Below are 23,610 nucleotides of genomic sequence, written 5' to 3'. Positions count from 1 at the left end.
TAATACAACATTATTGTAAAGTGTTATCAAATAATGCAAAAATCTTCACGATCTAAAAACACTTCAGATTTTTATAAAGCGCTTTTCAGAATTGTTTACTTTAACTGTTTGCAGTCATGTATGACCTTTTTTGTAAAATTCACCCAAATTAATTTCGGTTGCATAAAAATTATACTAAACTCACACAGAACATGGTTCAGTGCAACCCAACATAAGCCATTTGAGTAGTGGGAAGCCCTATAACAAAGGAAATGTCTGGGATTCCTCAGTGACGTCATGCATGAAGGGCAATTTTCGCGTGTCAACATGCTTGATGCACTTCCTGTATTTTTCCACAATCATAGACAACATATGTTGTAACGGAGCGCTACATAAATAAATAAAGTTATTTGTAGATAAAACCCATCAAATGTTATGGCTGCTCGATTATGGACAAAATCATAATCACAATTATTTAACACAATTACTCTGTGCCTTTAAACATGCATTTATTTAACCTTTTTATTAAGCAATAGGCTGTAAGTGTCAAAGCAGTGGTGCCTTCGAAGTGCCTTGCAAACACATCGGTACAGCTGCACACACAATTTATATTTTAATTGCACAATAATTGTTTTACCTCAATTATCTTGTTTTTGTAATTGTTTGAATCACAAATTGAAAGTGAAAATCAAAATGATTAATTGCATAGCCCTAGCAAGTGTATCATAAATCTGCTTACAAAAAAAATGTTTATTAGTTCATCTGAATACTGTCACAGCCAGAAAACATATGCTGTAATAAACCTACATGAGCCGAGCTTTAGCTGTATGATGGATGATGGCTAAAAAAATGTACAAACTTTGCTATGGTGAGTATGTTGAATTTCCTGTATAGCAACATGAATACACAGAATTCAATGACATAAATCAGTTGTCAAATATGATGGCAAAATTAGTCAGCTATATTCTGTGTACTCCTAACAAATGACAAAAGTTTAGCAGAAATCCATAAATAGAAAATGCCACCTAGAATGAGAACATATCTCCACATAACACCACCTGCCTCTGACTACAGCTCCAACTTCCTGTTTCAACAGGAAATACATCACTACAGGCCAGAAAACTCCAATCACAGTGTTTTTTCTGTGTGTGGGGGGGTAAAATTAAACAAAGTTTGCACATGCAACACTATTAAAAGACAACAAACCGATTCCATAACATTGCAATGCTCACATAAGTCTCTTAATAAATGACAGATCTATCAAAATGCACTATTTAACACCAAAGTTTTTGAAACAGCTCAAAAAAGAAAATTAAAGACCAGAACTATCTACTATTATGCAAGCATTTTCGGAAAGCTTTCAAGAAATCATTTCCAGTCCAAAATATCTTAATTTCCATGACCAAATAATAAATAACCAAATCAAGCCAAAAATAAATCTTTCACTCACCTTTCAGATTTTTAGGGTTGTTCTGCTTAGTACGTGGCATTGTGGATGTTTTTCGGCTGGCTCAGTGAAACATCGTTCGGAAAGATGCTGGATGGAATGCAGGCGATCACCGAGAAGAGGAGCTGCTTCTATTTTTCCACACACGGCACATCTAAAGAAGACAACAGACAAAGCAAACTTAAGGCAAAACAGACACATTATTGAGAAAATTAAGACCAGAATGGCACATTTTCAAAAAAATCCTGCTAGAAACACCAGTAACTAGTTTCCTCTATCACACACTAGGTCATCAGTCTTTTCAATCACTGACGTAAATGCAGAAGAAGTGTGGCGGTCTCACAAATCACACATCAGATCTAAATGGCCTGCGATTGTTGATGTCAGATCAGTTGATGTGCATTTCTTTAATACGCACACACACTTGCTTCTTTATGTGAAATGATAATGCATCAGAAATACATATCATCTACAGTACACAGTAGATGAAATAGTATATACATTTTGTTATATCCCTTATGATGTTTGCATTTTAAAAGATGCCATTCTGCATCCTTTTTGTTTGTCCCTCAGTTCAAATTCGGGAAGGGTAACTGGAATATACAAGGCATCTTAATATAATTCTGCATGATGCACAACAATTGTGAAATGAAAACAGAGGGCTAGTGCAAATAAATAAAGTTGGTGTGCTAATATTAAAACCATAAATTTAATACACACACAGGGGTGTTTTATAGATTGAATCTGTCTCTGATCAGTTGTTTTATGATAAATATCATATAGCATTAACATTAGAACCTCTTAAAAAAGAGCAAATGCATTTCTTGGCATTGCAGAAAAAGACTCGACAAATAAACCCCACCTTCTCTACATGAAACTCCTTATAGGATTTGTTTTATTTTCTATAAATGTTTCTTAGCTCTGTTGTTGCCTCGCCCAAACATCCCGCATGCAAACAAGACGCCAGATTGCGCACAAATGTTTCGGCTTCCCAGATTACATAACACTTACTACGAGTGTGTATATGATTTCTCGCAGTGTGGATCTCTACGGCAATGACATCACCTCCCCGTGGATTCGAGCACACGCGCACACACTGCGCATGCACCAGGTCTCACCAACTCGCAGGACTTTAAACGATCCCGCCGCGCGACTGTGAAAACATTGTTACGATGTTACCGCAGCAGTGTGTCATATCTGCTTCTGTAGCGCAATGGTCACAACGTAATGTCAAGGACAGGTGTTCCGACCATATCTTGAACGCAGGACTTGAATGCACAATGCGTATGCCAAATACACACAAACAGAATGTAAAAAAATCTGTCTGTCGGGCGTTAGGAAACACCCCGAAACCACACGGACAGAGCCAACTGAAACTGCTGCACACGCGTCACATGGGTAACATACGTAGCCTGCTTGGCATGCATTGGCAAAAAAGATGGCATGAAACGGGGGTAGCTCCTATAAAAGTCATATACTGAGATCCGCATGCGATGAGTCACCACGCGTGCAAACCCCTACGGGTACAACAACGCAACATTTGCCTCATATTGCATTCACTGCGCTTTCGTGATACATTTAAGTGCCAAATTCAGGTGAATGGCGCAATAATGCCTTTAAGAACACACGAAGAGGGCGGAGCCGGGGAAAACCCCTGTGAGTCCTCTGCAACAGGACGCGACAGACGAAACACTTCCCTAATTCGACATTAAATTGAGTCTTAAACCGGCCGAAGACGAGGAAAGCGCATATGAAACGCGACAGTTTGTATCAAGCACTCGGGCGGGGATTTTTTTACGCTTACCTGCCGTCGCGATCTGCGCTTCGGCGACTCTCTGCAACAGTGTTACGCGCTTGATAAACATTTACACCCCGCGTATTAACATTCTGGAGACGTGCGCTCGGTGAGATACAAAACACGGGCCGGCTCGGTACAGACCAAACCGAGCAACAGCAACCAAACCATCTTAACGCAAACTCGCACAAACATGCACACAAGTTTAAGCACCCCTGCAAAATCTAGCTTGCAACACTGTTCCCCAAAGCAACAGCGCTTTGAGACGCGTTTACGCACCTCATGTGTCTAAAAAAACCTCACTGCGCCGCTTATTAAGACAAATAAACGCGTCTATTTTTTAACTTTACGTACTTACAGGTGCAGTCTGAACTGTTGACAAGGGATTCAACTTGTAACGGTCAGAGGTCTGTGTTTTTCCTCTCTCGCTCTATCTTCTCTCACTTTCTATTGCAGGAAACCGACAGGCCCACTGACGTCAACGGGGGTCCCGTCTCCGCCTCCTAATCGAAGCAAACGACGACAAGGAGTGTCCCGACGGCCGATGAAACGTTCAAACAAATTGTGTTAAGCACAACCTAGGCTATTATTATCTATCGATATGCTTTACGCATATGACAAGCATGCAAGAATAATTCGCGTTTTACTAAAAGGCATTGAGAATAGGGCGTGTTTTACGAGATTTAAAAGTGTCGCTTGTCGTTGGGCCCCTCGGATGAGCCCCTTGTGCGCATAGTTCAGGACTGACGGTGTTCCCGGAGGTTCCTTGTTTGTTAGGTCACGTTGTGCCCCTCAACCAGCACTGGGCTTTCCCGCACAGATCCAGGCAAACAATGGCGCATACAGCACATAGCCTGTGTTTGTCGTGTGCTTTTGCTCAAAATAAATGTAGGACACGGAGTGCTTTAAAATACGCACTTCTGGTGACAGTCAGTTTGCGCGTTTGTAAGGAAACACTTGCATGGATGTCACTGTCAGTACTGGAAAAGTGCATTTAAAATAAACAATATTATTTGCATAGTATGCATAATAATTAATCTTCATATTCTTTTTTTACATCGCACTAAAAGATTGCTAAGGTTTGTATGAGGGAAGTGAAAAGGAGGAGGTGCTTATTGAAACAATACGCAGTGTTTAAACAAATATGTATTTGAAAATACAACGCTTTGATGCACCATGTGGCTGGTTTATGTTACCTGATTACAAAACATTTTTTTTGTGTAAAGGTAGTGGAATGTAATGTTCAACATTTTTTGAAAGAGTAAAATTTCTAAACACAAGTTAATGTATTTTCTATAATAGCCTACATGTGAACCAAAAAAAAAAAAAAATAAGCAGAGCATAATGTCTATTTATCATAATAACTTTGTCTAATTCTTTGTCAACTACTCTGTCTAATAATATATATATATATATATATATATGTATATAAAACATTAAACTCTAAAAATATTGTGTTGTTGAACCCATGATTGTGTAAAATAGGTCTACATTTATGCATTTGGCAGCTTTACTGTAGTGACTTACAGTGGATTACACATTATATATTTTTTTAAATATGGACAATTGGTTTAATAAACATTCTGGATTGTTTCAACCCAAATGCTGGTTGTTTCAATCCATGGTTGAGTAACACAACCCATAGGTTTATTTATAACCAAACAGTTGGGTTCGTCCATATTTGAATAACCCAACATTTGTATATAAGTATGCATATAATTAGATTGTATGTGATCATATATGATGAATAAATGTGTAATCTTTGTGACTAAACCAGCTCAGGACAGAATATGGTTTTATTTGTTCAGTCCTCTTGTACTCAGTGAGTAACAATCACTGCAACTTATTAATCTTTTCAAAATAGATTAACTAAATACCAATCAGACTGTACTAATTATTAATGGCATGATTTGATTTGAATATGTAAACAATTGTTGCAAATCAATTATTGTTGACTTTAGAGCCAAAAGGATTAGTAACAGGCGTGTATGCACAGACTGATGTCACAGGATACCAAACATCCATCAGCAATGCTAAGACATGACCAGATATACCGTGCACACAAATAATGCAGCCTGGCTATTTTTATATCCACATCCAAAGCATCTCACAATATGTCTGCGGGTGTTCACAAATGACACATCACATAATGAGAAAGGTCAGAGTATTTCAGTCCGGAGAATATAAATAGATCTTTAATGAAGGTGACTATCTGTTATACGCTTTCTTCAATAACAAGCCCACAGGGAGAGAGACATACGTGTGCGAGTGACGGAGGCGACCAGCATCATGATAAAGATTTTTCTGCTTGGGCTAAATTTACATTCGCTCTTCCTATGTCTTCCCCCTCCTTTTGCACTTATGGTCCACAAGAATGTGTCCACACTGAAAATTATTTAAAAATACACAACAGTGAAAAGTTATGATATGAAAAAAGATTTGGACCATCATGGTGGGGTGACATAAATCATGTTTTTTCAGTGATAATATTATTTATAATAAAAAGCAGGTTGCATTGACGACTGCATATTTCAGTTTCTTATTTCTGTTGGGTACACAGCGCAAAACAAACCCACATACACTGCTCTTGCAGACCCTAAAGGCAAAGCAGGCAGACGTCATATCATACGTATAGTGTTGAGGTCCCTGTGCACGCGTCTGAATTTGAGGGGGTGAAGATTCATTCAAAGATGCCTCTGTGACAGCCAGCCACCCGCACACTCTCTATATTCTAACACTGTGACTCATTCACTTTGAACTGCCACCATTACTAAATGCATGTTGTGCCTCTCTTCTCACTCGAAGTTTGGGAATTTTACACGTTGCAAACTTTTGCTAACTTGATTCAGAGGCTATCACTCATGTAAAGCTCAGCGGTAGAGCATTGTGTCAGCAGCACAAAGAGTCATGAGTTTGAACCCAGAGAACACACATACCTGTACTGATAAAAATGCATACCTTTGCATAGTGCATAATGTATAGTGTCTGCCAAATGCATAAATAGTGTGTACATGTCTATTAGCTACTGTAGTTAAAGGTGCAGTGTGTAGATTTAAGCGGCATCTAGCCGCTAAAAGATTGTGAATTGCAACTAACTGCTCAGCCCACTGTTCACCGAAATGCATAGAGAAGCTACGGTAGTCGCCATAGGACAAACATGTTGTTGTCTATGACAAAATACAGTAGTGACAAAACGCACTCTACACTAGTTTGTCCATTTAAAGCTACTGTAGAAACATGGCGGCACAAAATGGCGACATGTCCCCTACACGCAGTGTACGTAGATAAAAACGGCTCAAACAGTTCATTATTTAAGGTCTTTAAACACCACTGATAATATAGTTATGTAGATTATATTGCATTTCTGTTATTAGATGCTTTTAAAAGTTACACACTGCACCTTTAAAGTGAAAATACATTTTCGAATATAATGTTGACCATACTCTTCTGCGTCCCAAATGGTGCACCTTATGTGCTTGTGGACTTAATGGATTTAATGTCCATTAAGTCCACAATACTGTAGGGTGTCCCATTTGTCATTTTAGGTTTAAAATAGAGTGCCCATGGGCACCCTCTTTTGGTCGATATGTGCCCTTGATGCAGACTTTATCCTGTGTAGGCTTACGTCACAAAAGTGCGGACTTGTAGGAAAACCGCAGTCTTTAGGGTTATTTGGGATTAGGCCTGAGTCAACAGGAATCTGACCTCATTTACTTAATGCAACCCAATCTCAAGGCAAGTCGTTTTTCATGTCCGCATGTCTTTTTTTTCATGTCATTTTCATTTTGTTTTCTCATTGTTTTTTCCTATTTTTAAATCATTGTCGCTTGGGGTTAGATTTGGGGTTTGGGTTAGGCTGTAATTTTAGTTGTTCCAATCGACAATAGGAAAAAATAGGCAAAAAACAATACATAAAATGACACGAAGAACAAAGTCGTGCTAAGGACACATAAACTATTTATGGAAATTTGTCCTTAGTACCTCGAAAAGACATTCGTGCTCAATGGAAAATTAAACAGAAAACAGTGTCCATGAACACGAAAAAAATAAATCAAATATTTTGTGACTATACTACGGCTTGCCTTGAGCTTATTACACACTCTTGGTCTTATTGCGCACAATTCATCAGTCTCCTTTCTAAATAAACTACTTGCGGCTAATGATAACAGTAAAATGACTGTAACACAACTTCAGTTGTACTTGCCTAATCTGTCCCATCAACATGTGGATATACATCTTATTACTGTAAATGTGTATAACATTAGAGTTTGTCAGCATATAATGACTGATGTTTGTTACATCAACCCTGAATAGCATTTAAAATGTGTGTGTCACTGGACACATTTTATACAGACATCCTCCGGGGAAAATCATGTTTCAGACATACCGTATCAAAAATAATAAGCTATTTGTATACCCGAGCAAGCACTTCAACTAGTGTGGATAGAAATGAGTGTCGTCTTACAGTTAAAGCTCTCCTGTACACTTTTCATGACAACTTTAGTCTGCTTTTAAGTTCACTATCTGTAATACAAGTGAATTTAATGCTTGTCCATTAACCATTTGATACCAGTAAAGACTGCATTATTTCATATACAGTAGTTTGTCATGTATATCAGCACAGATGTGATTTCAAAAACATCACATTGTGATGCTGTTTATTATACGGTTTAACAAAATGATTGTCTGTGGTGACAGACAGCAGGCCACAGCTGCAGACTTCATTTAGGAAATGTGTTATGTATTATTAGGAAATGAAACAGGATATTCAATGAGAAAAAATGAAGAACAGGACTTGATTTTCATCCTTCGGGACGTTTGAAAGATTGGTGACACCAGCCATAAGGAAAGTTACATCTTTGTGGTGATGAGTTTTTCATAATATCACCCAGAATGCATTCAATTTCACATCATCCAAAATGTTCCTTTAACCCTGTGACATTTAATTATATAACATGTTTTTCTCAGTAGGTTCCCCAATGGCCTGATTCTTGAGAAGTTCTTAACCTTTAGTTATCACACAACACTTGTGATTATCTGGTTTGTTCACCATACAGAAGAAAAGTCTCATCTCAACTATTGTAGCTGCTGGCTATTTAATGTTAGCAAAATAAGCTTTTAGCTATTAATAACTTGGAAGTTGTTGAGAGAAGAATAACATCTGCTTGTAGGAACAATGAGCCGCTTGTATGAGGACTGAAGGACCTGATTTCTTATTTTCATTTCGCATGGATAAACTTGTGCTTTTTGGTGCATACCATCAAGTTTCTTTATTTTTTTATCACTAAAGATTTCAACAATGTATTTAGAAAGTATCAGGAAATAGTCACAGTTAAAGCAAATGTAAAAATGTGACCCCATGTCGGTGAAACAGGCTAAAGTCTGATGAAAGTGAGATGAGAAGCATCAAAGTTTTGATTCGTGATTCGTTAGTAATAAATGCTAAAAACTATATTGCTCATTGTTAGTTCATGTTAGCTAATGCAATTACTAATGTTAACAAATACAACTTTATCTTAAAGTGTTACAACAACATTTTTGTTTTTCTTTATGTCCATCAGCTCTGTATAGTTTTGTAAGTCTTTGCTCAGATTTATGTAATGCAATGATGTTATGATGTAATGGGATTCAGTGATGGAGGGCAGGGGATGCCGAGGCTCTCATCACCGCACCCGCTTCTGTTTACTCTCTACCATATGATGTTACATAATGTTACCATAGCAACAACCAGATTCCCGCACCCCGCCCCTGCAAACTATGCTCCACCCGTCACCACACCACAGAAAGGGTCAGTGCATTTATATTAGAGAGACATTCATTCCATCTCAATATTTTTTATATTTATTTCATTAAATATTCATATCCTATTTATATTTTATTTATCCATATTTGATGAGCTTGTAGAAAATAACTATAACCATAATATTTGACAAAATATAACTTGGCCTTATAAAGTAAAACTATATACATTTTTAAACGGTTATTTTTGGGATAATAAGTTATGTAAATAAACTGTGCTGAAGAAATGAATCATTTTTCTTAATGTGCTATTCATAGAAACGCTATTAAAAATATCACATGGAGACGTTAAAATAAATAAATGACCACTACTTGCCACCATGACCACAATGTTGCCATTATATTTTCTCTGTTAAGGTCTATTTACATTTCAGTGGGATGAGATCTATTCATGCAAACATGCCTGTGGGATCAACAAATGATATTTCTGTATTTTGGCAACCGTTCATAAGGAAAAGGATGGCCACAGATAACTGAACATGGGCGGAGGCATTTCTGCACATAAATGCATATCAATGGTTAAACGTTTTTTATGAGCCTGTGGCTGTGAAATCTTGTATAACTACCTCAATGTTATTAACTCTATCTGCGCATGTGTGGGCTACATGATCTGACCTGTGATCAGTGTTAAGTGCTTATTCAGACAACACTGTTTCCTTCAATCTTTGACCTCAGTTTTAGCATTAAATGAGATGTGGATAGCAGCGCAGGTGCTTCTAATGCATGCTGTTTTCTGTGTAGACTCAATTCATTAGGATTCATTTAGTCTGTCTCTTTTGTTTCATTGTTTTCTTGATTTCTACCACTTCATCTTTATGGAAATGGCACAGCGGTCGTGTTTATTCACCTTTTTTGAACAGACTAGTTTTATAGTATTGTTGCGCAGGTGCCTATCAGTATGATTCAGGCAATGACTCACGAGTCAATGAAGAGAGATGCTTCATGAGAGTTCAGGTTGAAACTGGTGCACTTATGTATTCATATACCACTGGAATGTGTTTTTCAGACCGTACGCTTGCGAAATGTGCCTTGGGTAAATGTAAAGATTATAATGAAACGCTTTGAAATGATGTTGATTCACAAGAGATGTTATATCAGTGACTTTGAATTAGTCATTTGATTCAACTCTCAGTTAACATGGAGCCCCTTTTCTGGACACTTTGCACTGTGGAAAATATTAATCATGGATGAAAATGGAAAAATGTCACCAAACTATACTGAGAAGAAAAATCTATCCTTCTTTTCCATCTGTAAGCCACTCAAAAAACCTTGGACGAAAAGTGTTGAAGGTTAAAACAGGAAAGCAGGGAGTGTTTAATCTACAGCAAATGGGGCATTAAAGTGTTTTGTTCACTACCTTGAGTTTATATTACTTTCTTTTTAAGCAGGTTTTTCACAGCAGTCAAAGGAAAAACCAGATACAACATTTCTCGGATGCTAAGGCAGCGTTTCAGGAAAGGCAAAGCAGAACGGTGAGGTGTGGAAAAGCTTGACAGAGTGTCAGAATATCCTGTCAGATGATTGCCTCGCAAGAAAACAGCAGGCATAGTGCGTCTGTCTCAAGGCAGCTGAGCTGGAGAAAAATCAGTGCGAGATTTTAAATGTACTCGAGTATCATCCATGATTTAAATCAAACTCAACAACTTTTGTTTAACTTCCAGTTGCACTCAAATTTCCATCTGAAACAAATGAGATATAAAATCAAGACCCAAAATAAAGGCAAAAAACTTTTTGATGCTATGATACTACAATAAGTGAACTTACTGTAGTATGCAGTACACTCCCACCAGCTTAATTTAATTTGTTTAATATATTGTGTAACATGTGTTTTGCACAAAAATTCAAAAATATTTTACCATCCTGTATCTATAATGTCTGGTAAAAATGTTACAATAAGTTTGTTAACATTGCTAAATGCATTAGCTAACATGAACTTAAAATGAACAATATAGTTTTTCAGCATTTATAAATCTTTGTTAAATAATGTCAATAGTTCATGAAATGTCTATTGTTAATGTTAGTTCATTGTGCATTAACTAATGTTAACTGCCGTTTCAACTTCTGATTTTAATAATATATTAGTAAATGCTGAAATGAACATAAACTAAGATTAAAGGTCACATTCTTTCTGATCCCATTTTTTAAACCCTAGTTAGTGCGTAATGTTGCTGTTAATAGCATAAATAATACCTGTTAAATGATAAAGCTCAAAGTTCACTGCCAGGTGATATATTTTCTTTAACAGAATTCGTCTTTCAAAGCCTACAGCGACAGCCGGTTTGGACTACAGCTCTCTACTTCCTGCTTTAATGACATCACTAGAACAGTTTTTTGACTAAACTCCGCCCACAGGAATACATCAGTCGCCAGCTAACCTAATGGCAAGCTAAACTGCTATCGAATCATAACACACTAAACAAACTACACAATCAGAATCCGTTACATATTTCAGTAGGAGGGACTTCATAGAACAAAACATATCAGCCTGTTTTGAGGACAGTGAAAACAGCAGTATATAGATAAGTTAATTGTGTGAAAAATACCGCGTTTTTTACACGTTAATATACAAACTATATCTGTGCAATTAATTAAAATTTTTTGTCTTAAGACAAATATTTTTGCATCTATTTCTTGAGAAAAACATGCACTTACACTGCAAAATATTATAAAAAAAAAATGTATTAGTATTTTTGTCTTGTTTTCAGTAAAAATTCTTATATTAAGATGCTTTTTCTTGATGAGCATATTGACCCAAGAAAATAAGTCTAGTTTTTAGAGCAAAAATATCAAATTTAAGTGATTTTGTGCATAACACAAGCAATTGAATGTAGTGTTTAAGAAAAATGTTCAAGATTTTTTGCTTACTCCATTGGCAGATTTGTTTGCTTGCTTTATGCACAAAATCACTTAAATTTGATATTTTTGCTTTAAAAACTAAACCCTTTTTTGGGGGGTTGTTTTGCTTATCAAGAAAAAGCATCTTAATATAAGAATTTTTTGATATTTTTACTGAAAACAAGACAAAAATACTAAGATTTTTTTTCTTGAAAATCATTTTTTGCAGTGTACAGTATACTCTTAAAAATGCTGGGCTATTTTCAAAACATTGTAGGGTCAAACAGGGATTAACACAGCAGTTGGGTTAAATTAGCACACAAAGGGGTGGTTTCCCAGACAGGGTTTAGATTAATCCAAGACTAGGCCTTAGTTATGTTAAGACATTTAAGTAGTTTTTACAAGCAAACCTTAACAAAACAATACTGGTTTGCATATCGAGACAAAACAAGTCTGGGACTAGAATAACCCTGTCCAGGAAACCACCCCAAACTGTTAAGATTTTACCCAACAATGAGTTAAAATAACCCAGCACAGGTTAAATTACAACCCAACAGGTGATTCATCCCTTTTTGACCCAAGTGAATTTCATCAATAAGTTTACAATAAGACCAAGAATGCGTATGACGAAATGTGAAATGCAAAAATGTGAATTAAGTTGATTTCAACTATAAAAGAGAACGTCACTGCTCATCCTCAGCTTTTGTGAAGAATCACGCTGAGGATATGAAGGGTTCAGGTGCTCACACGTGACAATGGATCATTGTCTATCAAACACTTTTACTGAAGACCAATAAATGTTAATATGTTCATGCTGAGCTGAAGTTTTCAAAACTTTGTGTGCAAATATGCAGCTATAAAAATAAGGGTAGCACTTTATTTTACAGTACGTGTACTTACAGTGTACATATATGGTAAATAAGTTGTACCTACCGACAAATGTGTGGTACTTACTTTTAGGTATCTACAAGGTAATTAATTGGTATCATTACTGTACTTACCAGTAGTACATACTTGGTAGTTAAAATGTAACTCTAAATAAGTACTGGGTAATAACATATACATACGTATAGTGTAGGTATACTGTAACTAACTAGAAACACTACTCTACTTACAAATGAATGTACAATATAAGTATTTAGTATTTACATGCAAGTTAGGGTAAATGACAGGTATTTATAGTGTACATATATGATAACTAATATCAAACACTACTGTACTTACAAATTGGATATACATGATAAGTGTGTGGTACCTGTAGGTCATAAATAAATGACCGGCACATATGGTGTATGTATACTGTAACTAACAAGAAACACTACTGTACTTACAAATAGTATATACATGATAAGTGTGTTGTACCTGTAGGCCAGTGTAAGTTAATGAAAGGCATATATGGTGTATGTATGTATACTGTAACTAACTAGAAACACTACTGTACTTACAAATTGTATATACATGATAAGTGTGTTGTACCTGCAGGTAAATGTAAGTTATACTTATACCATACCTATATGATAAGAACAAACATTACTGATGTGCCATTTTGGTACTCAGTATCTTTGTCCTTTAAACCAAGCATTAAATAACCCTATGCATTAACTACTGGGTACATTCACTAGTACATCCATGGTAACTACATGGAAACAGGACTGTAAAATAAAGTGTTGCTTTTTACACAGTTATTATATAGGACCTACCACCTAAGATATAGCATCATATACATGTCACTGTGAAGCAAACCCAACCATTGACTATCATACGTTTTAACTACTGGGTACATTCACTAGTACATCCATGGTAACTACATGGAAACAGGACTGTAAAATAAAGTGTTGCTTTTTAAACAGTTATTACATAGGACCTACCACCTAAGATATAGCATCATATACATGTCACTTTGAGGCAAACCCAACCATTGACTATCCTACGCATTAACTACTGGGTACATTCACTAGTACGTCCATGGTAACTACATGGAAACAGGACTGTAAAATAAAGTGTTGCTTTTTACACAGTTATTATATAGGACCTACCACCTAAGATATAGCATCATATACATGTCACTTTGAGGCAAACCCAACCATTGACTATCCTACGCATTAACTACTGGGTACATTCACTAGTACGTCCATGGTAACTACATGGAAACAGGACTGTAAAATAAAGTGTTGCTTTTTAAACAGTTATTATATAGGACCTACCACCTAAGATATAGCATCATATACATGTCACTTTGAGGCAAACCCAACCATTGACTATCCTACGCATTAACTACTGGGTACATTCACTAGTACGTCCATGGTAACTACATGGAAACAGGACTGTAAAATAAAGTGTTGATTTTTACACAGTTATTATATAGGACCTACCACCTAAGATATAGCATCATATACATGTCACTGTGAAGCAAACCCAACCATTGACTATCCTACGTATTAACTACTGGGTACATTCACTAGTACGTCCATGGTAACTACATGGAAACAGTATTGTAAAATAAAGTGTTGCTTTTACACAGTTATTATATAGGACCTACCACCTAAGATATAGCATCATATACATGTCACTTTGAGGCAAACCCAACCATTGACTATCATACGTATTAACTACTGGGTACATTCACTAGTACATCCATGGTAACTACATGGAAACAGGACTGTAAAATAAAGTGTTGCTTTTACACAGTTATTATATAGGACCTACCACCTAAGATATAGCATCATATACATGTCACTGTGAAGCAAACCCAACCATTGACTATCATACGTATTAACTACTGGGTACATTCACTAGTACGTCCATGGTAACTACATGGAAACAGTATTGTAAAATAAAGTGTTGCTTTTACACAGTTATTATATAGGACCTACCACCTAAGATATAGCATCATATACATGTCACTGTGAAGCAAACCCAACCATTGACTATCATACGTTTTAACTACTGGGTACATTCACTAGTACGTCCATGGTAACTACATGGAAACAGGACTGTAAAATAAAGTGTTGCTTTTTAAACAGTTATTATATAGGACCTACCACCTAAGATATAGCATCATATACATGTCACTTTGAGGCAAACCCAACCATTGACTATCCTACGCATTAACTACTGGGTACATTCACTAGTACGTCCATGGTAACTACATGGAAACAGGACTGTAAAATAAAGTGTTGCTTTTTACACAGTTATTATATAGGACCTACCACCTAAGATATAGCATCATATACATGTCACTTTGAGGCAAACCCAACCATTGACTATCCTACGCATTAACTACTGGGTACATTCACTAGTACGTCCATGGTAACTACATGGAAACAGGACTGTAAAATAAAGTGTTGCTTTTACACAGTTATTATATAGGACCTACCACCTAAGATATAGCATCATATACATGTCACTGTGAAGCAAACCCAACCATTGACTATCATACGTATTAACTACTGGGTACATTCACTAGTACATCCATGGTAACTACATGGAAACAGGACTGTAAAATAAAGTGTTGCTTTTACAGTACACAGTTATTATATAGGACCTACCACCTAAGATATAGCATCATATACATGTCACTGTGAAGCAAACCCAACCATTGACTATCATACGTATTAACTACTGGGTACATTCACTAGTACATCCATGGTAACTACATGGAAACAGGATTGTAAAATAAAGTGTTGCTTTTACACAGTTATTATATAGGACCTACCACCTAAGATATAGCATCATATACATGTCACTTTGAGGCAAACCCAACCATTGACTATCATACGTATTAACTACTGGGTACATTCACTAGTACGTCCATGGTAACTACATGGAAACAGGACTGTAAAATAAAGTGTTGCTTTTTACACAGTTATTATATAGGACCTACCACCTAAGATATAGCATCATATACATGTCACTTTGAGGCAAACCCAACCATTGACTATCCTACGCATTAACTACTGGGTACATTCACTAGTACGTCCATGGTAACTACATGGAAACAGGACTGTAAAATAAAGTGTTGCTTTTTACACAGTTATTATATAGGACCTACCACCTAAGATATAGCATCATATACATGTCACTTTGAGGCAAACCCAACCATTGACTATCCTACGCATTAACTACTGGGTACATTCACTAGTACGTCCATGGTAACTACATGGAAACAGGACTGTAAAATAAAGTGTTGCTTTTTAAACAGTTATTATATAGGACCTACCACCTAAGATATAGCATCATATACATGTCACTTTGAGGCAAACCCAACCATTGACTATCCTACGCATTAACTACTGGGTACATTCACTAGTACGTCCATGGTAACTACATGGAAACAGGACTGTAAAATAAAGTGTTGATTTTTACACAGTTATTATATAGGACCTACCACCTAAGATATAGCATCATATACATGTCACTGTGAAGCAAACCCAACCATTGACTATCATACGTATTAACTACTGGGTACATTCACTAGTACATCCATGGTAACTACATGGAAACAGGACTGTAAAATAAAGTGTTGCTTTTACACAGTTATTATATAGGACCTACCACCTAAGATATAGCATCATATACATGTCACTGTGAAGCAAACCCAACCATTGACTATCATACGTATTAACTACTGGGTACATTCACTAGTACATCCATGGTAACTACATGGAAACAGTATTGTAAAATAAAGTGTTGCTTTTACACAGTTATTATATAGGACCTACCACCTTAGATATAGCATCATATACATGTCACTTTGAGGCAAACCCAACCATTGACTATCATACGTATTAACTACTGGGTACATTCACTAGTACGTCCATGGTAACTACATGGAAACAGGACTGTAAAATAAAGTGTTGCTTTTACACAGTTATTATATAGGACCTACCACCTAAGATATAGCATCATATACATGTCACTGTGAAGCAAACCCAACCATTGACTATCATACGTATTAACTACTGGGTACATTCACTAGTACGTCCATGGTAACTACATGGAAACAGGACTGTAAAATAAAGTGTTGCTTTTTACACAGTTATTATATAGGACCTACCACCTTAGATATAGCATCATATACATGTCACTGTGAAGCAAACCCAACCATTGACTATCATACGTTTTAACTACTGGGTACATTCACTAGTACGTCCATGGTAACTACATGGAAACAGGACTGTAAAATAAAGTGTTGCTTTTTACACAGTTATTATATAGGACCTACCACCTAAGATATAGCATCATATACATGTCACTGTGAAGCAAACCCAACCATTGACTATCATACGTATTAACTACTGGGTACATTCACTAGTACATCCATGGTAACTACATGGAAACAGGATTGTAAAATAAAGTGTTGCTTTTACACAGTTATTATATAGGACCTACCACCTTAGATATAGCATCATATACATGTCACTGTGAAGCAAACCCAACCATTGACTATCATACGTATTAACTACTGGGTACATTCACTAGTACGTCCATGGTAACTACATGGAAACAGGACTGTAAAATAAAGTGTTGCTTTTTACACAGTTATTATATAGGACCTACCACCTAAGATAGGCTATAGCATCATATACATGTCACTTTGAGGCAAACCCAACCATTGACTATCATACGTATTAACTACTGGGTACATTCACTAGTACGTCCATGGTAACTACATGGAAACAGGACTGTAAAATAAAGTGTTGCTTTTTACACAGTTATTATATAGGACCTACCACCTAAGATATAGCATCATATACATGTCACTGTGAAGCAAACCCAACCATTGACTATCATACGTATTAACTACTGGGTACATTCACTAGTACGTCCATGGTAACTACATGGAAACAGGACTGTAAAATAAAGTGTTGCTTTTTACACAGTTATTATATAGGACCTACCACCTAAGATATAGCATCAACCATTGTACAGTAGGTTTCTAGTTAGTTACAGTATACATACATACACCATATATGCCTTTCATTAACCTACACTGGCCTACAGGTACAACACACTTATCATGTATATACTATTTGTAAGTACAGTAGTGTTTCTTGTTAGTTACAGTATACATACACCATATGTGCCGGTCATTTATTTATGACCTACAGGTACCACACACTTATCATGTATATCCAATTTGTAAGTACAGTAGTGTTTGATATTAGTTATCATATATGTACACTATAAATACCTGTCATTTACCCTAACTTGCATGTAAATACTAAATACTTATATTGTACATTCATTTGTAAGTAGAGTAGTGTTTCTAGTTAGTTACAGTATACCTACACTATACGTATGTATATGTTATTACCCAGTACTTATCTAGAGTTACATTTTAACTACCAAGTATGTACTACTGGTAAGTACAGTAATGATACCAATTACTTACCATGTAGATACCTAAAAGTAAGTACCACACATTTGTCGGTAAGTACAACTTATTTACCATATATGTACACTGTAAGTACACGTACTGTAAAATAAAGTGCTACCAAAATGAGCATCACTGATAAGAAATGGAGAGCATGAAGGTTTCATACTTCAACTTCAAGCTAGTAAACTAAAGTTCACATTAACTGTACTTCAGACAAGAAGTAAGGGTTTGACTAGTCAGCATAGCCCAGATAGTCCATGATGGTGGTGACGTCATAACTAAATGGTAAGGGTTAAGAAGGTATACAATTCAAATCAGCCAGGCTGCCGCTAATGAAATGAATGTGACTGCTAGCTTATATATTTCATAAGTGCAAGCCTAAGCTAAATCCTAATAGCAGGGGAAAGAAAGAGCATCTACATTACATTTAGACATTTAAAGTAGCAGTCATAAAATGAAAACATTCATAAAATGAAACCCAGACACTTTCGTAAGAGAAACGATATGTCTGACAGTCATACGATTGAAACTCATTTGTAAAACTGAAACTGCTAAAGAGTCTTTTGTTTTTCTAGGAATGAATTGCAAAAAACTGTGCAAATAGGCATTGACCTACTATGCAATGTGAATCTATCATAAATTAAAAAATAACTCCATAGTCCAGGCTCTGATTTGTCCTCTGACGCCCCCTGTGGGCTAAAACTGTTACACAATATATCTCAAATCACTACAGCCCTGTTTCAGATGCTTGTATAAAAACATTATAGCTCTGTATGCCCTGTATTTAAAGCAAAGCAGTGCAATATCTGGTAAATAATTTGTATCATTACACATATCTAGAATCATGCAACTGTGAGATTTTATTGCGTTTTATTGAACTGATGGTTCATTGTACTTTAATGTACTGCAAAGGTCTAAAAGCATACCTGAAATAAATCAAACACTAATACTGAAAACTTCCCAAAGAACTTGATTTTCTTTTTGTTCATAACTGATGAGATTCCTGATTCACGTTTTATTGAGACAAGACACAGGACCGGCACAAGAGCCGAAGAGATTTGAAGAGCACAGAAAGAAAATAAAGGTGTAATGATGGCTTTCCAAGTTTTGGCTTGATTTAATTCAGCACTGATGAATCAAACATGGCAGTCTCAGCCGCCCACTGTTGCAGTTAGATAATAAAAGAGGCGAATGGATGCCCTATGCCCTTACAGAGGGTATTTTTACCCAGACTGGGGTGGGTTTGGTTATGATGACTCACACCTTTTCACTTTACTTTTACCCCTCGATGCAGGGAAGAATCGAGCTTTGAGATGTTGGGATTCCAGTGTATCTATTTCTATTTTATGTATTCAGCATACTGACAGCCTCAACCTCATTGGAAAATACAGCACTTATGTGGTGTTATGTAAGTCACATCTATTCTTGGCCTTAGCTTTTATTAAGATTTAACCCAAACAAAACACCAGTGCATCTACAAAAGCTCAGTTTTTATGTACTAACGTGCAACCACATTGTATGGTGATCAATTTACAATAGGGTTGTATTGGTTAAATGCATGAACCAACAATAAACAATACTTTTTTAAGATTAATCAATGTTGCTCATTGTTAGTTCATGTTAGCTAATGCATTTATTTAACAAATACACCCTGAATGTATTTAACGGTTACCATGTCATTGCAATGGAAGTAAAACTTCTTATCAGAAAATTTCTTTATAATATTAGAGACATTTTGGTTCTTCTATCTTTATACCAAAGCTCTCATTGGATGGGGCTGTATAATTTTAGTAATCTTGATTAATTTTTTATAAACAATCAGGCCTTTCCACGACTTTGGTGACGGAAAGGTCAATGGAACTTCTCGGAACGTCGAGGCTAAAAACAGCACCTCGATGGCGGGGAAACTCAAACTTGAGGTAAAATGTTGCTGACGGCTCATTAGCGCAGCCTGAATGCTTCATCAAAATGTCAGGCTTGGGTCAAACAGGAAAGTGAGATCCAGGAGAAAACATCTGGGAGGGACTGATAGAGTCGGGCCCATTGTGAGGATCAGGGACCAGCATACTGTAAAATTATTCTGTGTCCCAACACACTTCTGCCATTTTACGCCCTCGCTGGGAACCCTAAGGGTGCATAACTGTTGTAGGGTATCATGGGTAAAAGTCAGAGCCGATTGGTGCTTTAAGGATTGATGAGGCCAGGGAGTTCAAGAGCTGATAATGTTGTCACGAATTCACTCCTTTGAGAGCAGAACAGAATAACTTTATTTCTCAAAAATGTCATTTACTTGTAAAACACTTTGGTATGAAAGCACCTGCCAGACAAATAAATGCAAAGTGAAACACATGGGAATTTCTGTTAGACAGTATCAGATGCATTCAATTAAATATTTCAGCTGGAGACGTGGGTCAAGTGTATGTGATGCAGGTCAAGTCTGACTTAAATCTTCCCATCTTACCGCCAATTATTTGTCATAATTTATTTTTTTAATGAATATGTACATGTGTTATTAATAAGTGATATATAAAATTGGCACAGTCTGATTAAAAAAGTAACTAACTTTCTTAACATTTGTGTCCCTAGCTGTCACTGGGGCAGTGCCCTTTCAAAAAGTACACCTTTGCACCTAAAGAGTTCATATTAGTAGCTCAGAGGTACATATTGGTACCAGATGTGTACATATCTTTACTCTCCTTTACTATCCAAGTGGTGGAAATTTGTCTCTTAAATTTTGACAACACTGGGCACGAAATCTGTACCTAAGTGGTACATACTGTATTATACCTTTATAAAGGGTGACAGCTTGGGATAATTTTTTGACAGTGCATTTTGACAAATTTCCAGTTAACTCTTTCTTCGCCCTGGACGAGTTATCTTGTCAATTAAGAAAAAACATTTACAATGACGCTTCCCTGACGAGTTTTTACTGTAATCTGTTATTCCGCTATTTCCACTAGATGGCGCTTTTACTCAATTTATAAAAAACGGAAGGGGTCTGTTCTTTCATTTGTTATATGTTTATATGTTTATAGCAGAAATTTTTCCTAGAAAGGCATTTTGTGAAAATCACAAAAAATGCTAGTGGGCAACTTTTTTTAAAAAGGCTGGCGGGGAATGGGTTAAATGCAACCTTGTCCTGCACATCTCCACTTTGTTTGCAAAATCCTTCAACAATGAGATTAATTAAACTATGAGGACTTTTATAAGGGATGATGTCCCATACTGTATACTAAAGTCATTTAGTAACTGATTTATAATCTTATTGCTTGGCAGGTAATGTAGGTGAGGTCCTCTCTGTGTTTATTGAAGGAGTGCACACACGCCACCTTGTGGAAATCTTTTGTCCAGAACAAAAGCCCCAAAAGTATTTGGATACCCCACACATAGAATATAGGAATGTCCTGGCATGATATGACAAAATATGTATCCAAATGCAAAATATCATAAGCATATAGACTACTAAGCAGGTTGACATATCAGAGAAATGAATGTGAAAATGAATGTTTGTAAAACATTAGTTCATATAGTAAAGTAAACTGACCCTCTGGTTACCCCATTAACCCGAGAGGAACTGACTTACAGTAATACATCCAGAATGATCACTTTGACACCAGATTTTGCTGAAAATATACAAATATGGTTTATTTACATTACATTTACATTTATTTAGAAAATTCTTTTCTCTTTAGCATCTTACAAATGTGAAAGCATGTAACATTTTGTCAGAGAAGCCAACAATAAGCATAAACGATTTTAAAAGATTTAGTTATGCAGTGAAATTCGTGCATTCAGCATCAATAGCCATCATTTCACTTAGCCACTTAGTTAACTAGACCCGGCTATGTGACCCACTCACAAAATAAACTTTGGTTACATGTTGTTTTTACCAAAATAATGTCCGAGATTTATAATATTCAATTATGTAGCAAAGTTAACAGTGATTGCAAGCTGTTTGCTTTCATTTATTTATTTTAAGCTTTTTTAGCTAAGACGTTTATTAAATTTTCACTGAAAGTCCAAATTGACCTTGTTTTAAAGAGCACCTAACCTCCAATTCACAATTTTACATTTCCTTCGGTGTGTAAGTGTGTATTAGTACATGTAAACGATATGCAAAAGACAGGGATATCTGGAGCTATAAAAAACCATATACATTTTTAACCATAAACCACGGTGGTAAATGGTTTTTGATTCTATCAAATACACAAAATAACATTGTTTTTAGCAATGAAAGGTGCACTTTAACCTAGACTTCTTGGCTTTGGTTGGATGGCTATTTGGCATCTTTTAAACTCAAAATGGCTTGCAGGGTTGTAACAAATATTTTCTGAGACACTGTACATCTGTCCACATAACTACATTTAGCTTTGCAAGACCCCAACAACTATTTGCATTTTTTGTTAGAACATCATATTTTTTAGCGCTAATAAAATTAATATGCAGGTAAAGTCAAAGGAAGTGATTTGATAGACTCATCCCAGGCACAGCTTTCCTCTCTAAAGCATCTTCCTCAGTGACACGTGTTCACGGCAAGGCCTGGCGCTCGGACAGCAGGTGACAACTACACACGCGACCGCCCGCCGTTGTCTCCAACATTCACTTCCCCGGAGCGACACACAAAAGAGGCACCTCGTTCGGCGCCTGTCGAGGGGCGAGGATGCACCATTGTTTGTATCTGGCCCTTACGAAACAATGGAGGCAAGGAGTGAGTGCATTTTCGAAAGCCTGCTAAAAATAGTTTGATGCACTGAGCATCATATATCTGGAGTGCATTGTGTGGTTGGGAGGGGATGAGGTTAGACAGATCTGTAAACGCCTGTTCTTCAGATCCAGCATACCTCCGTGTCCTGAGCTTCAAGATTTCAGGGTGGGATTGGCCATTGAAGATCATTATATGGGTTGAGGGGTCAGGTCTTCTTGTGGACATTGTTTCTTCATCTTTTTCTTCCTCCAAGTTCAAGTATGCAGGAAGTTCTTTCGTCTGAATGCCTTCTGGACACGAGAGCACGTCTTGCAAATAAAACTGACCGGTCTGAGTTCACAGTACAACCTTGCAACGCCAGGAAATGTAATAAATCAAGTACCAGGCTGAAATTACAACATGCAAAAGTTCAGGTTAAAGGACCTGTATCATACTAATGAGAAATACCCAGTTTGAGAGGATTTGTAAACCCCTCTGCTGAAAAATCCAGCTAAGACCAGCATAAAATTGTGACCTAGCTTGGTTTTAGCTGGTTTTGTAGGTGTAGCAAGCTGGTCTAGCTGTGTTTTGGTCACTTTTTAAGCCAGCTGACCCACCACCTTGACCAGCTTTGCCAGGTTGGGAGGACCAGCTTAAACCAGCTATTGCCACCTTAAACCAGCTAAAACCAG

The 23,610-nt window shown here is 36.6% G+C and overlaps 1 protein-coding gene across 5 annotated transcripts in view; it reads right to left on the bottom strand.

Annotated features, from left to right (window-relative positions):
* The window catches only part of hivep1 (HIVEP zinc finger 1), a 52,779-nt gene extending 49,090 nt beyond the window's left edge, over positions 1–3,689 (bottom strand). For 2 of the 5 annotated variants that reach the window (XM_065284705.1, XM_065284710.1), the window contains exons 1-2: positions 3,580–3,689; positions 1,430–1,580 (exon numbers count right to left, since the gene is read on the bottom strand). In XM_065284705.1, the coding sequence (XP_065140777.1) occupies positions 1,430–1,469 (40 nt within the window). In that variant the 5' untranslated portion in view covers positions 1,470–1,580; positions 3,580–3,689. Of the gene's footprint in view, positions 1–1,429; positions 1,581–2,437; positions 2,516–3,230; positions 3,317–3,575 lie in introns of those variants that run through there. The other 3 variants (XM_065284706.1, XM_065284708.1, XM_065284709.2) reach the window with 3 other exon arrangements.
* Between the last annotated feature and the right edge of the window lie 19,921 nt (positions 3,690–23,610).

The sequence above is a fragment of the Paramisgurnus dabryanus genome, chromosome 19, assembly GCF_030506205.2.
Source record: "Paramisgurnus dabryanus chromosome 19, PD_genome_1.1, whole genome shotgun sequence".
NCBI classification, from domain to species: Eukaryota; Metazoa; Chordata; class Actinopteri; order Cypriniformes; family Cobitidae; genus Paramisgurnus; species Paramisgurnus dabryanus.
Note: the sequence above shows the minus strand (reverse complement) of the source record. Positions and strands in the feature narration are given on the sequence as shown.